Genomic DNA, 20,369 nt, shown 5'->3' on the forward strand with positions numbered 1-20,369 from the left:
CACTTTGGGATTATAAAGTGCTGTAATCCCAGCACTTTGGGAGCCCAGGGTGGGTGGATCACAAGGTCAGGAGTTCCAGACCAGCCTGGCCAATATGGTGAAACCCCATCTCTACTAAAAATACAAAAATTAGCTGGGTATGGTGGCGGGCACCTGTAGTCCCGGCTACTCGGGAGGCTGAGACAGGAGAATCGCTTGAACCCAGGAGGCAGAGGTTGCAGTGAGCCAAGATCACGCCACTGCACTCCAGCCTGGGCAACAGAGGGAGACTCCGTCTCAAAAAACAAAAACCAAAACAAAACAAATAAACAAAAAATAATAAGAAGAAGAGTGAAGTAGCATGATCCCAAAGAGAGAAAACTGGCTGAACAGTTATTGGATACTTGGCCAGGCACAGTGGTTCATGCCTGTAATCCCAGCACTTTGGGAGACCGAGGTGGGTGGATCACCTGAGGTCGGGAGTTCGAGACCAGCCTGACCAACATGAAGAAACCCTGTCTCTACTAAAAATACAAAATTAGCCAGGCATGGTAGTGCATGCCTGTAAACCTAGCTACTCAGGAGGCTGAGGCAGGAAAATTGCTTGAACCCAGGAGGCGGAGGTTGCAGTGAGCCAAGATCGTGCCACTGCACTCCAGCCTGGGCAATAAGAGGGAAACTCCGCCTCAAAGAAAAAAAAAAAAAAAAAAAGATTTGTCCTGGTTAATGATGATTATGAAGAAACCACACTTTCCTTTGTTCATCTCTTCCAAGGTTCAGAAATAATAAATCAGAGCACATATTTTTAAATTAATCCTTTGGAACTAACAGTGTATTTCCCAAAGAAACAATGTCATAAAAAGGTGGTCAGGTCAGGCGCGGTGGCTCACGCCTGTAATCCCAGCACTTTGGGAGGCTGAGGCGGACAGATCACGAGGTCAGGAGATCAAGACCAGCCTGGTTAACATGGTGAAACCCCGTCTCTACTAAAAGTACAAAAAAAATTAGCCAGGCGTGATGGCGGGTGCCTGTAGTCTCAGCTACTCCGGAGGCTGAGGCAGGAGAATGGCGTAAACGCGGGAGGCGGAGCTTGCAGTGAGCCGAGATGGCACCACTGCACTCCAGCCTGGGTGACAGAGCAAGACTGTCTCGGGAAAAAAAAAAAAAAAAACAACGTGGTTAGCCTGGCCTGTAGTGCCAGCTATCTGGGAGGCTGAGGCAAGAGGATTGCTCAGTAAGGTGGCAGTGAGCTATTACTGCATCACTCCACTGCAGTCTGGACAACAAAGGGAGAACCCACATCTAAAAAAATAAAAGGGTGGTTCGTTTCCTAGATTATCCTCCAGGAGCCTATATAAATCCCCAAATAGCTAACATTACTTTATATTTTGTAATGGGAAACATAAATATTTTTGCAATATTAATGAATAAGCAAAACAGCAAAACCAAACTAATTATTGTGGGGTTTTTAAATAGAAAACATTTGATTAAAAGAGGATTATGGAACTCAGGGTCACGGAGAATACGAAAGAATTACTTCTTGCTACTTTCAATACTATCTGAAGTTAATGGCACTGGCTCACAAACAGAAAACAGCACGAATGAGAAGGGGAAAGAAAATCGGAGCTATGTTTTTTCTTTTTACCTTTCTTTTTTTTTTTTTTTTTGAGACGGAGTCTCACTCTGTCACCAGGCTGGAGTGCAATGGCAGGATCTCTGCTCACTGCAACCTCTGCCTCCCGGGTTCAAGCAATCGTCCTGCCTCAGCCTCCGAGCAGCTAGGACTACAGGCGCATGCCACCACGCCCAGCTAATTTTTTGTATTTTTAGTAGAGACGGGGTTTCACCATGTTGGCCAGGATGGTCTCGATCTCTTGACCTCGTGATCTGCCCGCCTCAGCCTCCCAAAGTGCTGGGATTGCAGGTGTGACCTACTGCCCTGGCAAGCAGTGTATTTTTAAGGAAGATGATACAACTAGTGTTTCAAGGGTGAAAGGAGCCAGGCTGGAGAAGTACAACAGCACTCCGAATCAAAGGGAGAAGGGAAGAAGGGTGATTGGCCAGCCTATTGGTAGGGGGTCATTAATCTAGATTCTAGGAGGTTAGGCTGGAAGTTAGTCCAGAAAATAGATCCGAGGCAGTTAAGTCTAAGGCGAGGGGTGGCACAGATGTTCAAACAGGGTCAAAGATTCAGGGTATCAATCCTAATAGGGCCAAAGGAAGTCCACATGGAAAAGCTCCGGTTGGAGCCCAAACTCAGGGAACTCAAGATTCAGATTTACAGTTCATTCCAAGCCACTTGAGACCCCTCAGCTCCTGGGGCCAGGATCCGTTCCAGAGGGTAGTTGAGGCCGGAGTAGCAGGGTAGGTGGAGGAACTAGGGAAAAAACTGTAGAGACAGCCAGATTTAGAGAATGGTGGGAGGAAATGGGTCTAAAGTTGGCGTGCTGGGCCACAGAACAGAGGAGACCCTCAGAAGAAAAGGGCAGCAGAAGGGAGGAGGAGCCCTGAGAGACAGGGCGGATCTCTGAGCAGCACCAGGGGGCGCGTGCGGTTCCCGGACAGCCTTGTTGATTTCCAGGGCTTGGCAGTGAGCGGAGGAGGCAGGAAGACAATGGCCCAGATTTTAAAACTGGGGCTGGGGTGGTGTTTGTAAACGACATTAAACACACTACGGTACTAAAGGGTAGCCAAATCATCTCATCCCTCTGCTTCCTGGTGTTATTAATGTCCTAGGCACTAATATTACTAGGCTGGCTAGTGGTGACAACTGAGGCCAGAGAAGAAGCTTAAACGATGACAAAAGATAAAGGCAGGGAAACGCAGTAACACTTTTTTTTAATTTATTTTTTTTATTTTTTGAGACGGAGTCTTACTCCTACTGCTCAGGCTGGAGTGCAATGGCGCGATCTCGGCTCATTGCAACCTCTGCCTCCTAAATTCAAGCGATTCTCCTGCCTCAGCCTCCCGAGTAGCTGGGACTACAGGCGCCTGCCACCACGCCCAGCTAATTTTATGTATTTTTAGTAGAGACAAGGTTTCACAATGTTGGCCAGGCGGGTCTGGAACTCCTGATCTAAGGTGATTCACCCGCCTCGGCCTCCCCAAGTGCTGGGATTACAGGCTTAAGCCACCGCATCTGGCCAACACACACACACACACAAAGAGGAAAAGGTGTGCAGTCAAACTGTGAGGAAATAAAGACGGAGAAGCAAGTTCAGAAAGCACCTCGTTCAGGTTATGTGACGATTCCGGGGTGGCCTGTGTCCCTCTCCCATCTCCCCTGCTAATGCAATACCCACAGGGTAGCTGTGCTTCACCAACACACACAAACGTAGGCTTGGCTTTTAGGGAGCAGTCCATGTGAGCTCATTTTTGCGAAACACTAAATAAAACGCATGGTAGAATTTGAGGATGCACTTTAAATCATCAAATAGTTCCAGGGCACGAAAGAGCAGAACTTTTGTTGTTGTTGTTTTTTCTGTGCCAGGAGGGTGGTGGGGGGCAGAGGAGAGACCCCTGTTAGAAGATGATGTATTTTGAAATTAGTAGATTCACAAAAGATACACGTGAATATACTTTAACCATTTAAAAAATGTTTTTGAATGCTGCCTTAAAAAATACAACAGGTTATTATCATAATAAAGTGAGGGAGAGTGGAGGGGTACTTATCCAGACAGCCCATTCCAAAATCTATCATATAAATTATCTCCAGATTGTACAATGCTTAAACGTAGAAGAGGATCTTTGAGTTTAACCCTCGTACACTTTGTGAGTGTGCCTGTCACTCAATAAATAGTTGATTAATTGGGGGACGCACCAGGAGCAGTGTTTCCTATTTGAGAGGTGGGCCAGCGAACTCAGAGGCGGCCCTCTGAGACCAGCAGGATGCAAGTGCAACGACCAACACAAATATCTGAGCATTCAATGGAGTTTTTCCAAACTTTTAGCCTGTTTCTGGGTTGATTTTTTTTTTCTTAGGATTTAGCAGTATTCCACCGCGCTACTGCACTTAGCATTTCCAAAGCGCACACACCTCAACACCCTTCGCCGGGAGCACACTCAATCCCTCCGCCGGGGCGTGCGGGCCTCCTCCCCACCCAGCACACTCCCCGGCTTCCCGGTCTCCTCTGCCCCATCCCCCCGCCTTCCAAGCACATTGTGTGCACTCTTCCAGGCAGCTCTTCGGCGGCCGGGCAGTGGCAGGGCTCCGAGCCCGTCTTCTCCGGGGCGGTCACACGTGTCCATTCCCTGGGGTAGGGGATCGCTCTTCCCGCTCGGCTGCTGATTGGTGCCTCCCCCTACCCCACCCTTCCCGCCGCTCTCCGGCCTCCATCCTACTACGTTCCAGCTCAATCAGCCCCACCGCCGCCTTCTCTCGGAGAAAAGAGCCACTTCAGAGTTCCTTGCGCGCCGTTCTCGGCTGGAATAAAAGCGTTAAGAAACAGGTGGAAAGCACTTCACTTCTCTAGGCCTCATATTTCTGGGGTGGACATCCCGCTCCTGCTCCGGCTCTGCCCTCGGCATCAATAATAACTGAACTCCCACACGTGCACGTTTCTGTATGGAGCCCGACCGAAAGCACCACCCCGCGGGCCCTTTAAAAGGACGCGACCACTCAGGCCAAGTGGGGGTGGGAGAGCGCCTGGCCGTCCTCCCTCGGGAAAGTGCTTCAACTTCCCAGTCCCAAAGCCCTGGAGGGCGGAGGGCGCCGCGTGAGAGTTCTCGCGGGGCGGCCCGCGCCCCCTAGGTCCCGCGGTCCTGAGCCCGGGGACGCGCGCCCCGCCCCTCCCCCTCCCTGGCGGTGCAGCTGTCCGGGCGGGGGTGGGGCGGGGGCGGGGGTTGTTGTTGTAGCGCGGGCAGCCCCGCCCCCTCCTCGTGGGCGGCCCCTCCCCCAGGCCCCGCGTCCGGCCCCTCCGCCCCCAGCCCCATCTGTTTCCCCGGCGGGGACTCGATTATATTGTAGGGGACTGGGGGCGGCCGCCGCCGCAGCCGCGGGATGGGGCGAGCGCGCGGACCCCGCGGGCAGCCGCAGCCGCAGCCGCCTCTGTAGCTCGGGCCCCCGCGCCGCCGCCCCCCGCCCGGCGCCCGCCCTCGGCTCCTGCACTCGCCGAGCGGCGGCAGCAGCGGGAGGAGCGCCCCGCCGCCCCCGCCGAGGACCGCGCGGAGGCTGCGGCGCTGCAGCGGCGGGAGTCCCAGGTCGGCGGGCAGAGCGCGGGCAGCGAGGGGCCGCAGCCTGTGCCGCGGCGGGGAGATGTGCCCGGAGGAGGGCGGCGCGGCCGGACTGGGCGAGCTCCGCTCCTGGTGGGAGGTCCCGGCCATCGCGCACTTCTGCTCGCTCTTTCGCACCGCGTTCCGCCTGCCCGACTTCGAGATCGAGGTGAGTGACCGCGCGGGCGGGAGGCGGCGCGCTGCGCCCCCTGCTTTCCCTGCCCCGCGCGGGGCGTCCCGGGCCGTCGCGCAGAGGGGCCGGGGCCCGAGGGACTTCGGCCCGGAGTCGGGGGCCAGGAGGAGGGCGCAAAAGGGCAGGAGGGAGGGCGGGCGGGGGCCGCCAGGCTCTGCCCTGGGTGCCGAGGGACGTCAGGCCGGGGACTCCGGCTCCTGGGGCAGAGGAGCAGGCGCCGCGAGGGCGGGGCGGGCCCGTGCTTTTGTGGGAGCGGGAGCGGGACCCGGCGGCCCTCCCGGGAGTTCTCCGGTGGGGCTGAGTGTGGGCGCGAGGGCTGCGCGCGCTCGCCGTCCGGTGCCATTGAGGCGCGAGCCAGCTGCTCCGGCGGGGCCAGGCGCGGGGGGGGGGCCCGCGCGGGATTAACTCGGACCCAGGCGGGAGGCGGCCGCGGCCGGTGGGGAGGGCTAGCCCCGCTCTGGCGGGCGGGCGCGTGGCGGGGGCTCCCGGAGGCCCGAAACTCCCGGGAGGCGCTCCGGCCAACTTCGGGCCGGTGGGGACCGGGCCTGGGCGCGGGGCTCCGGAGCTGCGGAAGGAAAGTTTGGGACTCCGTTATTCTTCCACAGCGCTCGTCCTCCCGTAATATCCAGCCTCTTTATCCCAGGGCTCGGAAGCCCTTGGAGTTGGTCTCGCCACCATTATCCCCCCGGGCGAGCGCGAAGGACGGGCTGGCCATTCTGGCCAGGCCGGAGGTGTTTTCCAGCCCGGGGCTTTGTGATAACTGGGCCGAAACCCGAGGGTCCTGGAGCGCGGCGGGTGGCGGGAGCGTGCGGAGCGCAGCGCACACGGCGGCCAGGCAGCGGCCAGTCCAGCGGCAGCCCCCTTTCTCCTATTTTTATTTGTGTTTTTGGAAGGAGCTGAGAAATAGTCGATTAGTTGGCAGGTTGAATTGCCTTCTTTTCTATGGCAATATGTGTCGTGACTTTTCACCTTTTGCCTTTGGACAAAGGTGAATGGCAACTGCGTTGGTCAATTTTTGTTTTCTGTTGTGCAGATGGGTTCGCCGACGCAGTCATCAAAATTAGAGCCACTCTTTTGGAAGAGCAGGTCGTTGTTGTTCCTTCCCCAGCCCCACGGATCTTACTTGGTGCCATTTTCGGGTTGATTTTAACTCGTTTATTCCAGAGCTCTTTGCCTCACCTTTATTTTTAGATTCAGTCGTGTTTGCTGAAATATCAGTTGCTGCTTCTATGAATGAAGTGTGGGAACTTGCTCTCATCGCAGTTAATGAAATCAGGAAAATAAAAAGATCAAAAGGGTTGGGGATGGGAGAATGAAGAGGAATGTAGACAGATAATCTAGGGCCACTCACTGGCTTTTGGCGATTCTTAGTTTCTTAAGCTGATTAAAACAATGTGAGGAAATGTGGGCTTCTCCACTTTTTAGGAAGAGGTCATAACTTGGGCATTTTACGCGGCGCCACAGCGTTTGTTTTCAAAGTTTGAACGTGAATGTGGCAAGCATAATTTTATTAATGAAAATTTTCCTGAGACAACTGTTTATATTGACTAAAGAAGAGAAACAGAGCCACGGAAGCTAAAGAGTTGGGAATCCTAAAGGTCAAGGGATGTTTCTGTTACTGTGATGTCCTGTGTTTTCTTTCCGTTGGTACAAAATCGTGAGTAGTTTAATTATATCCTGCAGTCATTATATCCTGCAGTCAAAATGGTGGCTGTGGTGGGAGGTGCCGCCTGTGACAGGGCCATCTTGGGTGCGGGTAAACTTGCACCTAGCCCCTTTTCTTCCGTGCAAGATAGTAACGTTGAGGTGGTGCTGGGATTACGAGTTCAGAGTTTAAAGACCCATCCTAAAAATACTGTTGGAAAAACTTCATGTCTCAAATCCATGTATTCCCATTTTGTTGATGGAAAACTAGAGGTAACTCATTTTGCCTTAAGTACTCACAGCATATTTAGAGTAACCTGTAAATAACTTGCCTTCTGTTACAAGAAATAAACTTGTGGTTTCTGAGAATTAGCTGGTTTAATTCCTAAAGGAAATGTAAACTGATTAAAAAGATCAAATTTATATGTATAACAAATGGAAAATCACTGTAGTTTACATGGCGAATAATCAAGGCTGTTTGATATGACTCCAGCGTTTCTTGGAAATGGCACTTTTCTTGGGCTAAAATACATGCTGTTTGAAATACATGCAACAGAAATGAGTATTTGGCTTCATACGTGCAGGTTTAAAGAACTGTCCACACTCTTTTGTATTTGGAGATGTTCACTCAATGGATAACAAAGTCAAAGTGACTTTTCTTACCTGCAGTTCTTGTCTAATCCATCTCATGTTAGGTATGTTTTGATATGGCCAATGGAAATTTTAACTTAAGGTTTTTAGTAGTTATCAAAATTAGAATTTTATTGGGAATGATTATATGTCAATTAAAAAATTAAGATTTAAGAATGTATTTTCTCGGCGCGGTGGCTCACCACTGTAATCCCAGCACTTCAGGAGGCTGAGGAGGGCGAATCACTTGAGGTCAGGAGCTCGAGACCAGCTTGAGCAACATGGTGAAATCCTGTCTCTACTAAAAATACAAAATTACCTGGGTGTGGTGGTGGGTGCCTGTAATCCCAGCTACTTGGGAGGCTGAGGCAGGAGAATGGCTTGAACCCAGGAGGTGGAGGTTGCAGTGAGCCGAGATCATGCCATTGCGCTTCAGCCTGGGCAACAAGAGTGAAACTCCATCTCAAAAAATATATATATACATATATTTTTTTTTCTAGACTTCTAACACATTTGACCCGTTGACAGTGCAGAACTTACTGGAAATACTGTCAATTCTGATTCTCTTAAGTATACATAAATTATTTTTATTTTTCTAAGGTAATTGTATTTTAATCTAATAGTTTATTGACCTGACAGTTTGAGAAACAGTCCGTTGGTTAGACTTTATGATGCAGTGGAAGACCCTTATAAAAATAAAAAAGAGCCGGGTGCCGTGACTCACGCCTGTAATCCCAGCCCTTTGGGAGGCCGAGGTGGGCGGATCACCTGAGGTCAGGAGTTGGAGACCAGATTGGCTAACATGGTGAAACCCCGTTTCATTAAAAATACAAAAAATTAGCCGGGCTGGTCACTTGCTCCTGTAATCCCAGCTACATCTGTAGGCTGAGGCAGGATGATCGCTTGAACCCGATAGGCAGAGGTGGCAGTGAGCCGAGATCATGCCATTGCACTCCAGCCTGGGTGACAGGGCGAGACTCCATCTCAACATAAATATATTAATTAAAAAATAAAAAAATAATTCAAATGCTGAACCGTACCTGTTAGGCCTTGTGGAAAGGCTCTACAGTCTTAATTTTCTGCAACTTTAAAAGGTAAAAATGGTGAATAATAGCAAGTAGTAGAAGTAGTATATCAGTTATTTCAGGAAACCGGTTTTCAGCTGTGGGAAAGATCTCATTTTACCCTTGACCACCAGGCTGAGCTCATGGATTTATAGAAAATTTAGGAAGCAGAGTCCTCAAGGACTTGGTTTCCATTTATCTAAAGTGAAGCAATCTCTTAAGATAGGTGAAGGGCTGGCAGGATTCATGTCCCACTTCTCCAAGAGATTAAGATCTTCCATTTAGAAAACTGTCCCCAAAACGTGGATATTTTTATTTTTGTGTATATTAAATAATTTTTTTTTTTTTTTGAGACGGAGTCTCATTTTGTCACCCAGGCTGGAGTGCAATGGTGCGATCTTGGCTCACTGCAACCTCCACTTGCCCGATTCAGGTGATTCTCCCGCGTCATCCTCCGGAGTAGCTGGGATGACAGGCGTGCACCAGCACATCCAGCTAACTTTTGTATTATAAAAAAAGTTTTACTCTATTAATCAACCTTGAATACACAGAATTGCTTTATAAGAGTCAACATACTTGATTCTTAGTTTTAGACAAGAAACCTGTCAAGTATATAATAGTGATGCCTTATCTCAGTTCAAAATTCCCAGTTGTAAAAATATTGCAAAAAATTATATAAACGTGAAAATTATCATAAAATACAGATAAAAGTTAAAACCACCCATTGTCACCAATCAGGGATAAACGTTGTTAAGTGATTGTATCCTTCATAGTTAGAAATTCCTAAATATGTGCACAGTGTAATTGTGCTGTAGGTTAGATGTTTTTACTTTTCAGGTGAGATTCAGATATAGCTGGAACACAGTAGATGAATGACAGTGAATTCAATAGTTGAGCCCCTACTTTGTGCTTAACATGGAACTTGGAGATTTACCAAAGACGCTCTTACCTGGCCTCCTTTGCCTCATAAGATTATCTGTTAATATTTCAGAACCAGCAAGTTTATACCACTTGAGTTAAATGAAGTATTTTATAATTGTTTAACATTCTAGTGGCTTAGGTTGGCTAAGTTTTGTCCTGATTGAAGAAAAGAAGAAAGGCTAATTGACCTCTCCAAGATTTCCTACTGTTTTCCGCCTAGCCAAGTGCCCTGTACAGTAAATACAGTGTCTCACTTGACTAAGGTAAGGGAGGACAGAATGATTCTCAGTAATCATGATGAATGTGGGGCTGCATTGGTGTCTATAGGTGGCCGTTTGAAGATGGTTATGTAGAATTATTTGAATAGTTCGTATAGTAGCAGCATGATCAAAATAATCTGTCCTGTCTACCTTTTTTCCTGAGTGTCCTGCCTTTGAGTACTTACTCCTTTGCCTTCCTTGTGGCTCCTTCCTGGTTGTGTTTGTACGTGGGTAAGAGCCATTACCTAATCAGCATGAGATCTGGGGGCAATATTCACATTCTTGAGTTCCACCCTTGGTGCTTCCTTGAAGAATCCAGCCTCGGCCGACTCACGCTTGTAATCCCACCACTTTGGGAGGCCGAGGCGGGCGGATCACAAGGTCAAGAGATCGAGACCACGTTGAAACCCCGTCTGTACTAAAAATACAAAAAATTAGCCGGGCGTGGTGGCAGGCGCCTACTGTAGTCCCAGCTACTCAGGAGGCTGAGGCAGGAGACTGGTGTGAACCCAGGAGGCGGAGCTTGCAGTGAGCCGAGATCGCGCCACTGCACTCCAGCCTGGGGGACAGAGCGAGACTCCGTCCCAAAAAAAAAAAAAAAAAGAATCCAGCCCCTTAATCAAGTGCCGAACACATGGATTGTTAAACGTTAAGTGATAGAAATAGCTAGGAGAAACTTGTAAGTACATCCATCATAATAGTGGGTCCTAAACCTGGCGCCAGGGTAGACTTTGTGTTGGTGTACATGTGTGCACTTTGCTGGAGGAGAAGGGCCTATTGCTCTCATCAGATTCTGGAAGCAGCCCCCAACCCATACGAGGTTAAGAAGCCCTGAACTAGATGAAAGAGTAAGTTGGCCCTAATTAGGGGTTCAGAAGCCTACTTTCGTGACACAAGATGTGCTGCACTAGGAGTTAGGAAATTTGTATTCTGATTGTGCCACTGTAACTGACTGATTTTGGGGAAGTCAAAATCACGTGATGATAAATTACACTGCATAGTACTTTGTACAGTTTCAAAATGTCATCCCATTTTCTTCTTAGCTGGCCTTAACCATCACCATGAGGTGGGGTCTTCTCATTTTACACATGTGGAAGTTGAAAGTTTAGAGAGGCTGATGCTTGCACAGGGACTCTCACCTGGATCTCAGGTTCTTTGAGGCCAAATTCTGCCTGTTTCTGCTACATTGCACTGCTTCTTCTTCAGCTCTTGTTATCTATAAAATGAGGGGCCAGATTCCACAGTGCACGTCTAGAGTTCTTTGGCTCTTAATAATGTGGGGTACAAAGGGGCCTTTTTTTTTTTTTTAAACTTCTGAACTAAGTGCAAAGGGACAAATTCAAGTATTCATTTATTTCAGCAAATATATATATATATATTTTTTGAGACAGAGTCTCACCCTATCGCCCAGGCTAGAGTGCAGTGACGTGATCTCGGCTCGCTGCAACCTCCACCTCCTGGGTTCAAGGATTCCCCTGCTTCAGCCTCCCAAATAGCTGGGATTACAAGCACATACCACCACCCTTGAGTAATTTTGGTATTTTCTTTTCTTTTCTTTTCTTTTTTTGAGACAGAGTTTCACTCTTATTGCCTAGGCTGGAGTGCAATGGTGTGATCTCGGCTCACTGCAACCTCCGCCTCCTGAGTTCAAGTGATTCTCCTGCCTCAGCCTCCCTAGTAGCTGGGATTACAGGTGCCTACCAACATGGCTGGCTAATTTTTTGTATTTTTAGTAGAGACGGGGTTTCACTGTGTTGGTCAGGCTGGTCTTGAACTCTTGACCTCAGGTGATCCACCCCCTTCAGTCTCCCAAAGTGCTGGGATTACAGGCGTGAGCCACCATGCCTGGCTCTAATTTTTGTATTTTCTTTTTTTTTTTTTTTTTTTTTTGAGACGGAGTCTCGCTCTGTCGCCCAGGCTGGAGTGCAGTGGCCGGATCTCAGCTCACTGCAAGCTCCGCCTCCTGGGTTCACGCCATTCTCCGGCCTCAGCCTCCAGAGTAGCTGGGACTACAGGTGCCCGCCACCTCACCCGGCTATTTTTTGTATTTCTTAGTAGAGACGGGGTTTCACCGTGTTAGCCAGGATGGTCTCGATCTCCTGACCTCGTGATCCGCCCATCTCGGCCTCCCAAAGTGCTGGGATTACAGGCTTGAGCCACCGCGCCCGGCCTAATTTTTGTATTTTCAATAGAGAAGAGGTTTCACCATATTGGCCAGGCTGGTCTCGAACTCCTGACCTCAGGTGATCCACCCGCCTCGGCCTCCCAAAGTGCTGGGATTATAGGCGTGAGCCACCGCGCCCAGCTTTAAGCAAATGTTAATTTTATTTATTTATTATTATTATTTTTTGAGACCGAGTTTCGCTCTTGTTGCCCAGGCTGGAGTGCAGTGGTGCGATCTTGACTCACCTCAACCTCTGCCTCCTGGGTTCAAGCGATTCCCCCGCCTCAGCCTCCCAAGTAGCTGGGATTACAGGCATGCACCACCATGCCTGGCTAATTTTTGTGTTTTTAGTAGAAACGGGGTTTCTCGATGTTGATCAGGCTGGCCTCGAACTCCCGACCTCAGGTGATCCACCCACCTCGGCCTTCCAAAGTGCAAGATTACAGGCATGAGCCACTGCTCCCGGCCAGCAAATGTTTATTAAGCATCTACTACATTAGGCAACGTACTAGGTACTGATATGGTTGTGAACATAATAGAAAAATACCTGTTTGCTTTTTAGTGCAGTGAGACAGATACCGTATATAATATCAGAAGGCCCCAAGTAGAGTGGGGTGGAGGCTTGCACAGGGCCATGTTGAGGTGTAGGTTGTTGCTATTTAAAACAGGGTGATTAGGGCCTTTCTGAGGAGATGAGTGATTTAAAGTAGTCCTTTCTCGAGGGGCGCGGTGGCTCACACCTGTAATCCCAGCACTTTGGGAGGCCAAGGCAGGCAGATCATGAGGTCAGGAGTTTGAGAGCAGCCTGATCAACATGATGAAACCCTGTCTCTACTAAAAATACATTAGCCGGGTGTGGTGGTGCCCACCTGTAATCCCAGCTACTCAGGAGGCTGAGGCAGGAGAATTGCTTGGAGACGGAGGTTGCAGTGAGCTGAGATTGCGCCATTGCACTCCAGCCTGGGCAAAAGAGCGAGAGCGAGACTCCGTCTCAAAAAAAAAAAAAAAAAAAAGTCCTTTGTCACACTTTTCTATTTAATGTAAGATACTAGAGGATAAAAGGCCTTCTAAAGATTCAGAATCTGCACCCTCTCCAAGGAGGAAGGCCCGAGAAGGGGATGTGAATTACAGAAGGACAGATCTGCGCAGGCTGAGATCCTGAAAGGGGAGGAGAATGTGCTATCATCATGTAACTCTCTAAAAGTGAGTACCAGGTCCGCTTTCTATTTATACCTACGCTTTGAAAGGAAAGGCTTGCTGCTTTGGTGTGTGTGTGCCTACCATGTGAAGCTGCAAAGGCAGTTGGGATCTTCTGCAGTTTAGAAGGGGCAGCCCCTTCTCATCTCTGAAGGGCGGCCTGCGTTAGCACACGGCTCGCTTTGCAACGGAAGTTAAGTTGCTTAATTTTCTGGAACACAGTTAGGAAAGCCTAAAATACACCTTGGCAGCGTTCAGTCCTACCGATCATCTGCCCCTTTGATCACGGCAAGGGGAGCTCAGTGTGGGATTCCATGGTGTGCTGGGGCTCAGAATGCGGTGCGCTTGGCAGAGTGTGGAAAACTGCAGTGCACAGGTGGTTTAGGTAAAAATGTGGTGTGTGGACAGAACCAAAGGGGAGCTTCTAAGTAAATAAATGGTCTTCTCTTTAGTTGATGTGACTAAACATATTTTCTTTGTTTTTTCTTTTGAGACCGAGTTTTGCTTTGTCGCTCAGGCTGGAGTGCAGTGGCGTGATCTCGGCTCACTGCAACCTCCACCTTCCAGGTTCAAGTGATTCTCCTGCCTCAGCTTCCTGACTAGCTGGGATTTCAGACATGTGCCACCATGCTCGGCAATTTTTTGTATTTTAAGTAGAGACAGAGTTTCGCCATGTTGGCCAGGCTGGTCTCGAACTCCTGACCTCGTGATCCGCCCGCCTCGGCCTTCCAAGGTGCTGGGACTACAAGCATGAGCCACCGCGCCCAGCCCCTAAATACATTTTCAAAAGGCAACAATCAGAAAGCTGGATTATGGGCCCACCTGTCATTAAGTTGTGTTCTTAGGCAGGTGACTGTGGGTTTCAGCTGCCCCATCTGTAGACCCAGTGATTCCTGGGTGTTTCCATGTCTAAAGTTCTGTGATCCTAGAAATGTTTCTCAGCATGCGTAGCACTCTTAACTAATCCAGCAAATTGCTGACTCACCAGTTAGGGTCGAGGGTAGGATCCATGTCTTACAAATTAATTATGTGCCAAGTGAAAACTGCAAATCCATACTTGGTGTGTTTCCAAATTATAGGAATGTTTTGTTTCTCTTTCTCTGGCATCTTGTCTGCAAATAAGCTACTTTGAAAGTAGCTTTTGAGACTTGAAGATTGACATTTTCACTATCTCTAGTGTCCTTAAACTGACCTAAGCTTTTGTGCTTTGAGATTTTGAGGAATTCTGGAGGCTGAAGACCTTGAATTATGTGATTCTTCTTTCTTTCTTTTTTTTTTTTTTAAAGGTGGTATCTCACTATGTTGCCCAGGCCGAATTTGAACTCCTGAGCTCAAATCATCCTCCTGCCTCAGCCTCCCCAGTAGCCGGGATTCCAGGCACATCCCACTGCCCTTGGCTCCCTTTCACTTAGTCTGTTTCTTATGTATCATGTCATCAATACCTAGAAGTCTGAATAAGATCCACTTAAAGCTTCTGGCTTGTGGTTTGCCTTTCATTTGCTATTACACCTTTACAGATGGCTGCTACCCTTCCTCTGTATTTGTATATTTCATTGGATGCTATTCCTTGGATGTTTTTATTATATCTTTACATTAGCCTCTAACAAATATTAGTCAATTGATATTGGAAAACTTGGGGACAGTCATTTTTCAGCAGCTCTTAGGATTGAGAAAGGAATGATTGGAAAGTAAGAGTGAGCTCAAGATTGTGTGTTCCTTTAATCCTCTGGGTTTCTCAGTCTCAGCACTATTGATAGTTTGGGCTGAAAATCTGTTGTGGGTAGCTGTTATATGAAGGGCATTATATGCGTTTTGTTTGTTTTTGTTTTTTTGAGGCAGAGGCGCTCTCTGTTTCCCAGGCTGGAGTGCAGTGGCGCAATCTTTGGCTCACTGTGACGTCCGCCTCCCAGGTTCAAGTGATTCTCCCCGCTCAGCCTCCCAAGTAGCTGGGATTACAGGCGCCCGCCACCACGCCCGGCTAATTTTTTGTAGTTTTAGTATAGACGAGGTTTCACTGTGTTAGCCAGAATGGTCTCAATCTCCTGACCTCGTGATCCGCCTGCCTTGGCCTCCCAAAGTGCTGGGATTACAGGCGAGAGCCACCGTGCCTGGCCCTCGTTTTAAGATGTTTAGCAGTATTGTTGACCTCTACGCTCTAGGTGCCAATAGCACCCCCAGTCGTGACAAATAAAAATGTCTCCAGACATTGCCAAATATCTCCTGGGGGGTGAAATTGCCCTGCTTGAGAATCTTTGGGGTGTGAGGTAGAGATGACTTTGCAGTGTTGGTCATTGTATAAAAAGTACGCTGTACGTGAGGTAGATGAGTTTTTCCTTGTGATGGGATTATTTTTCCCCTAAATGCAAACCTTTAGTATTTTTTGTTTATGGAAATTTCAGGGAGTTAAAGTTGCTCCCAGAAGTGAATGTCATCAGCAGTTGTACATGTCAGAAACCTGAGAAACAGATATTTTGTTAATTTTTTTTCTTTTTTTGAGACAGTTTTGCTTTTGTGGCCCAGGCTAGAGTACAAGTGGCGTGATCTCAGCTCAGTGCAACCTCTGCCTCCCAGGTTCAAGCGATTCTCCTGCCTCAGCCCCCCAAGAAGCTGGGACTACAGGCGTGTGCCACCACACCCGGCTAATTTTTGTATTTTTAGTAGAGACGGGGTTTCACCATCTTGGTCAGGCTGGTTTCGAACTCCTGACCTGCAGTGATCTGCCCACTTCGGCTCCCAAAGTGCTGGGATGACACATGTGAGCCCCCGCGCCTGGCCTTGTTAATTTTTTTTTTTTTTTTCCTTTCCTGGAGCATCACTTAAGGAAAGCAGAGAGTTTGGGGCTAGCAGGGAGGGAACTGCAAAGCTGACTGAGGCTGATAAAGAAAGGCCTTCCCCTACAAAAGGCCTCCCTGAAGCAGGGCCTGGCTGTCTAGTGCCGCAGGGGAGGAGGGGTGAGGGGTGTTTGTGCTGCAGCCTGGGGCTGGAGCGGCTGCCATTGCCTGTCAGGGCGCAAGGCTCTTGACAGATCTCTTGAGCTTTGCACGGTGGTGTACTGGGGAGGGCGTTCTCCATGACCAGGTCAAAAGTTCAGTGGGACCTAAGTCGAAGGCGTGTGTGTGTGTGTGTGTGTGTGTGTGTGTGTGTGTGTGTGTTTGGGATACATGTATATGTAAAGTTCATTATTCCATCAGAATTTTACATGTAGAACATAGCGACCACATAAGCTTGAAGCTGCTCTAAATGTTTTTTAATGGTTTTTCATGTTTAATTTTGCCCTCAGCAAGCATGGTGAAATATATTATGGATTCAAATAGATTTTTATTTTGGTTTGGGGAGAAAATGGTATTGTGAGTGTGGCTCCGTCTAGTGCACAGTGAAGGGCTTTGAGCTTCTTGGAAGGAAGATACCATAGAACTTAAGGAAATAATATCACTTGTCTGTGGCTTTTGAGGATGGTTTTCATTGAGTGTCTGTCTCCAAGTCCTTCTTTTCCATCTTGGGGTATTCAATCCCCACAGAGACCCCATGTCTTGTTTTTTATTCTTTATCTCTTTGGCTGGGAACTAAGGTCTGACCAATTTTTTTTTTTTTTTTTTTTTCTTGTCTACTCCATTGTGCTCCACTCATGCCCTCGGGTTTATTCTGGGCATCAGTGGAGGAGGGGTAGCATTTCTGGCCTGCGTCAAGGTGTTAAATCCCAGAATTTGTGTAAATAGGTTGGTGTGAAGTCAGTCACTTCTACAGCCAAAAGCAGTTTTATCCTCTTTAGAGCGCTGATGACCCCTCTGAATAATTCTCTCGTGTGTTCTGTTTTGTACTTCGTTAGCCATACACTCATTTAAAATGTAATGTGGTTTATGCAGAAATATATAGAAGATAGTATTTCGTTCTCCTGTTTGAAGTCTGTGACCTCATGTGGCCTTTACAAAAGACATTGGCTGGTTTAAATGATGTCATATGCATATAAGTTTCACACTGGAGTGAATGGTCAGCTTTTAGCTTTGGTTCTACAGCCCAGAGTCTTCATGAGCTAAATCAGGTCCACTTTTTCCCTAGGGTGGGTTTGCCGGAGTGACGTGTGACTTGGCGTTGTGTCACTGAGGCATGTGGCCACCTGAATTGAAAGTGTGAGTGGCTGTCAGAACAGACTGTGTGTACCCTCCCTTGCTCCTCCCCACCCATCACCTCCAAAAGTAAGTGAAAATAGAGGAAGCCACGGGGCCACAATTAAACTCACCGCTTCACGTTTTCAATGTTGAACTTTTAAATCACACCCAATTAATAATTCCTGAGAATGGATCAGTTCTTAGAATTAAAAATGCTGTTCAGCAGTCTTGTTGACTGCAAGAGTGTTTTTCTCTCCTGGCCGGTTCCTTTTAATGAACACCCCTACCCTTCGTGTTCATTGTCTCAGCAACAATGGCACTAAGGACAGTTGATTTGCTTGACAGAAAACGTGTTAAATTAACAGATCTACTTCTTTAGCAAATCCTTTCTCTTCTCCATTCCCATTATGTCTCTCTGTCTTCCTGAAAGGTTGTTTGTGAATTCTTTTAGGTGTGGGGTCAATTTTTATAGCAGAGGCCTGGAGTTCTTTGTTCAGGGAACGTTGTTGTACACGGGGAAAGGTGCTTTAAAGAAAAAAATTTCACCTGTTGTCATAATGAAGGAATTTAATTTTGGATTATTTTCCACTCTTACACCGGCATTGATTTGGGTTTGTATCTACACGAATGTACTAATTCTTTAACGTTGGTTCTAAAAGACTTGCCCCCCATTTTCCTTTGCGGTGTTAAAGCATTTCCCCAACCCTCCTTACAGGAATGTTGAAGATCGGGAGGGGGCGCTCTGGTTGAGGATGCTTGTGACATGTAATCAACCCCAGCCACTGTGCCAGGCTGTTTTGTTTTGAGACGGAGTCTCGCTCTGTCGCCCAGGCTGGAGTGCAGTGGCGTGATCTCGGCTCACTGCAAGCTCCGCCTCCCGGGTTCACGCCCGTTCTCCTGCCTCAGCCTCCCAAGTAGCTGGGACTACAGGCATCCACCACCACGTCTGACTAACTTTTTTGTATTTTTAGTAGAGACGGGGTTTCACCGTGTCAGCCAGGATGGTCTCGATCTCCTGACCTCGCGATCCTCCCGCCTCGGCCTCCCAAAGTGTTGGGATTACAGGCGTGAGCCACCACGCCCGGTCTTTTTTTTTTTTTTAAACATGGAACACTTCGTGACTGTGTGTCATCTTGCATAGGCCAGTTTTAGTACAAGTGCTGTTGGAGTGAGCGCATAATGCTAGATTTTCATCGCTTTCAACAATGGAGCCCATCTTCCTTACCCATGACTGTGCTTGGATTTCTGGAACATGCAAGTTTTTAAGGTTAAAGTGAAATTTTTTAAAAAAGGGAAAATCTCAAATCCCAATCAGCCTTCCCTGTGTTATTGTCATCATTATTAATAAGGTTGCAGAGGCTTGTGGCAGAGTCCTTATTGTGCTGCTGCCCTGGGGGAATTTGTCTGTTGAAAAGGGTCAGGGCAGCAGTGATATTGTGAAACCTGTGTTATTTGCCCGGTGAGCGATAGGGAATATGGTTGCTGTAAGAGTTCAGAGGAAGGCAGAGATGGCAAGTGAAAGACTTCCTGGAGAAAGAATCGTGCTTCTGGGGGTCATGCTGTGTAAGTCAGTGTAGTTAGCTAGGTCAGAGAGCCCTCACTTTTTTTTTTTTTTTGAGACAGAGTCTTAACTCTGTCCCCCAGGCTGGAGTGCAGTGGCACAGTCTCCGCTCACTGCAAGCTCCGCCTCTGGGGTTCACGCCATTCTCCTGCCTCGGCCTCCCGAGTAGCTGGGACTACAGGCGCCCGCCTCCCCCCACCGCCCCGGCTAATTTTTTTTTTTTTTTTTTTTTGTAGTAGAGATGAGGTTTCACCATGTTAGCCAGGATGGTCTTGATCGGACCTCGTGATCCCCCCGCCTCAGCCTCCCAAAGTGCTGGGATTACAGGCGTGAGTCACTGCGCCTTTGTTATAGAGACTAATAGAAAAAGAGGTTGAGAGAGAGAGATCATAGAGGCAACATTGCAACCAGCCTTGAAGACCGGCCTCACTGGTGATCATCATTTTTCTTCAGGCAGTGGGGAAACGAAGTTTTAGAGTAGGAATTCCTGTATACTAAGTGTTTTAGGTTAAATCTGGTTTTGGTAACTGGAATAGAACAGACTGGAAGAAGAAAGACTAGTTTAACTACAGGCATACCTCAGAGATATTTGAGGGTCAGTTCCAGACAGTTGCAATAAGGTGAATATTGCAGTAAAGCGAGTCACGTGAAATTTTTGGTTTCCCAGTGCACATAAAAGTTATGTGTACACTATACTATAGTCTGTTAAGTGTGCAGTAGCATTATGTCTTAAAAAATAATGTAAATACCTTAATTAAAAAATACTTTAGGTTGGGCACAGTGGCTCACACCTGTGATCCCAGCACTTTGGGAGGCTGAGGCTGGCGAATGACTTGAGCCCAGGAGTTTGAGACCAGCCTGGCCAACATGGTGAAACGCTTTCTCTACTAAAAATACAAAGATCAGCTGGGTGTGGTGGTGTGCACCTGTCGTCCCAACTATATGGGAGGCTGAGATGGGAGGATCGCTTGAGTCCGGTGGCGGAGGTTGCAAGTCAAGATTGCAACACTGCACTCCACCCTGGGCAGCAGAGACCTTGTCTCAAAGAAAACACAACAAAACAACTATTGCTTAAAAATCTTAGTGATCAGCCGGGCGGGGTGGCACACGCCTGTAATCCCAGCACTTTGGGAGGCTGAGGCGGGTGGATCATGAGGTCAAGAGTTCGAGACCAGCCTGGTCAAGATGGTGAAACCCCATCTCTACTAAAAACCACAAAAATTAGCCGGGTGCAGTGGTGGGCGCCTGTAATCCCAGCTACTCAGAGGCTGAGGCAGGAGAATCTCTTGAACCTGGGAGGCGGGGTTTGCAGTGAGCTGAGATCACGTCACTGCACTCTAGCCTGGGTGACAGAGCAAGACTCCATCTCCAAAAATAAAAATAAAAAAATCCCAATGCTCATCTGAGCCTTCGGTGAGTCATAGTGTTTTTGCCAGTGC

At 48.2% G+C, this 20,369-nt stretch overlaps 1 protein-coding gene across 5 annotated transcripts in view; it reads left to right on the forward strand.

The window, feature by feature from the left end:
- The first annotated feature begins 5,117 nt into the window (after positions 1–5,117).
- The window catches only part of LOC105480758 (CECR2 histone acetyl-lysine reader), a 202,062-nt gene continuing 186,810 nt past the window's right edge, over positions 5,118–20,369 (forward strand). For 4 of the 5 annotated variants that reach the window (XM_011739930.3, XM_011739933.3, XM_011739935.3 and 1 more), the window contains exon 1: positions 5,118–5,359. In XM_011739930.3, the coding sequence (XP_011738232.2) occupies positions 5,234–5,359 (126 nt within the window). In that variant the 5' untranslated portion in view covers positions 5,118–5,233. Of the gene's footprint in view, positions 5,360–13,143; positions 13,270–20,369 lie in introns of those variants that run through there. The other variant, XM_011739936.3, reaches the window with a different exon arrangement.

Source organism: Macaca nemestrina, chromosome 15 (assembly GCF_043159975.1).
Source record: "Macaca nemestrina isolate mMacNem1 chromosome 15, mMacNem.hap1, whole genome shotgun sequence".
NCBI classification, from domain to species: Eukaryota; Metazoa; Chordata; class Mammalia; order Primates; family Cercopithecidae; genus Macaca; species Macaca nemestrina.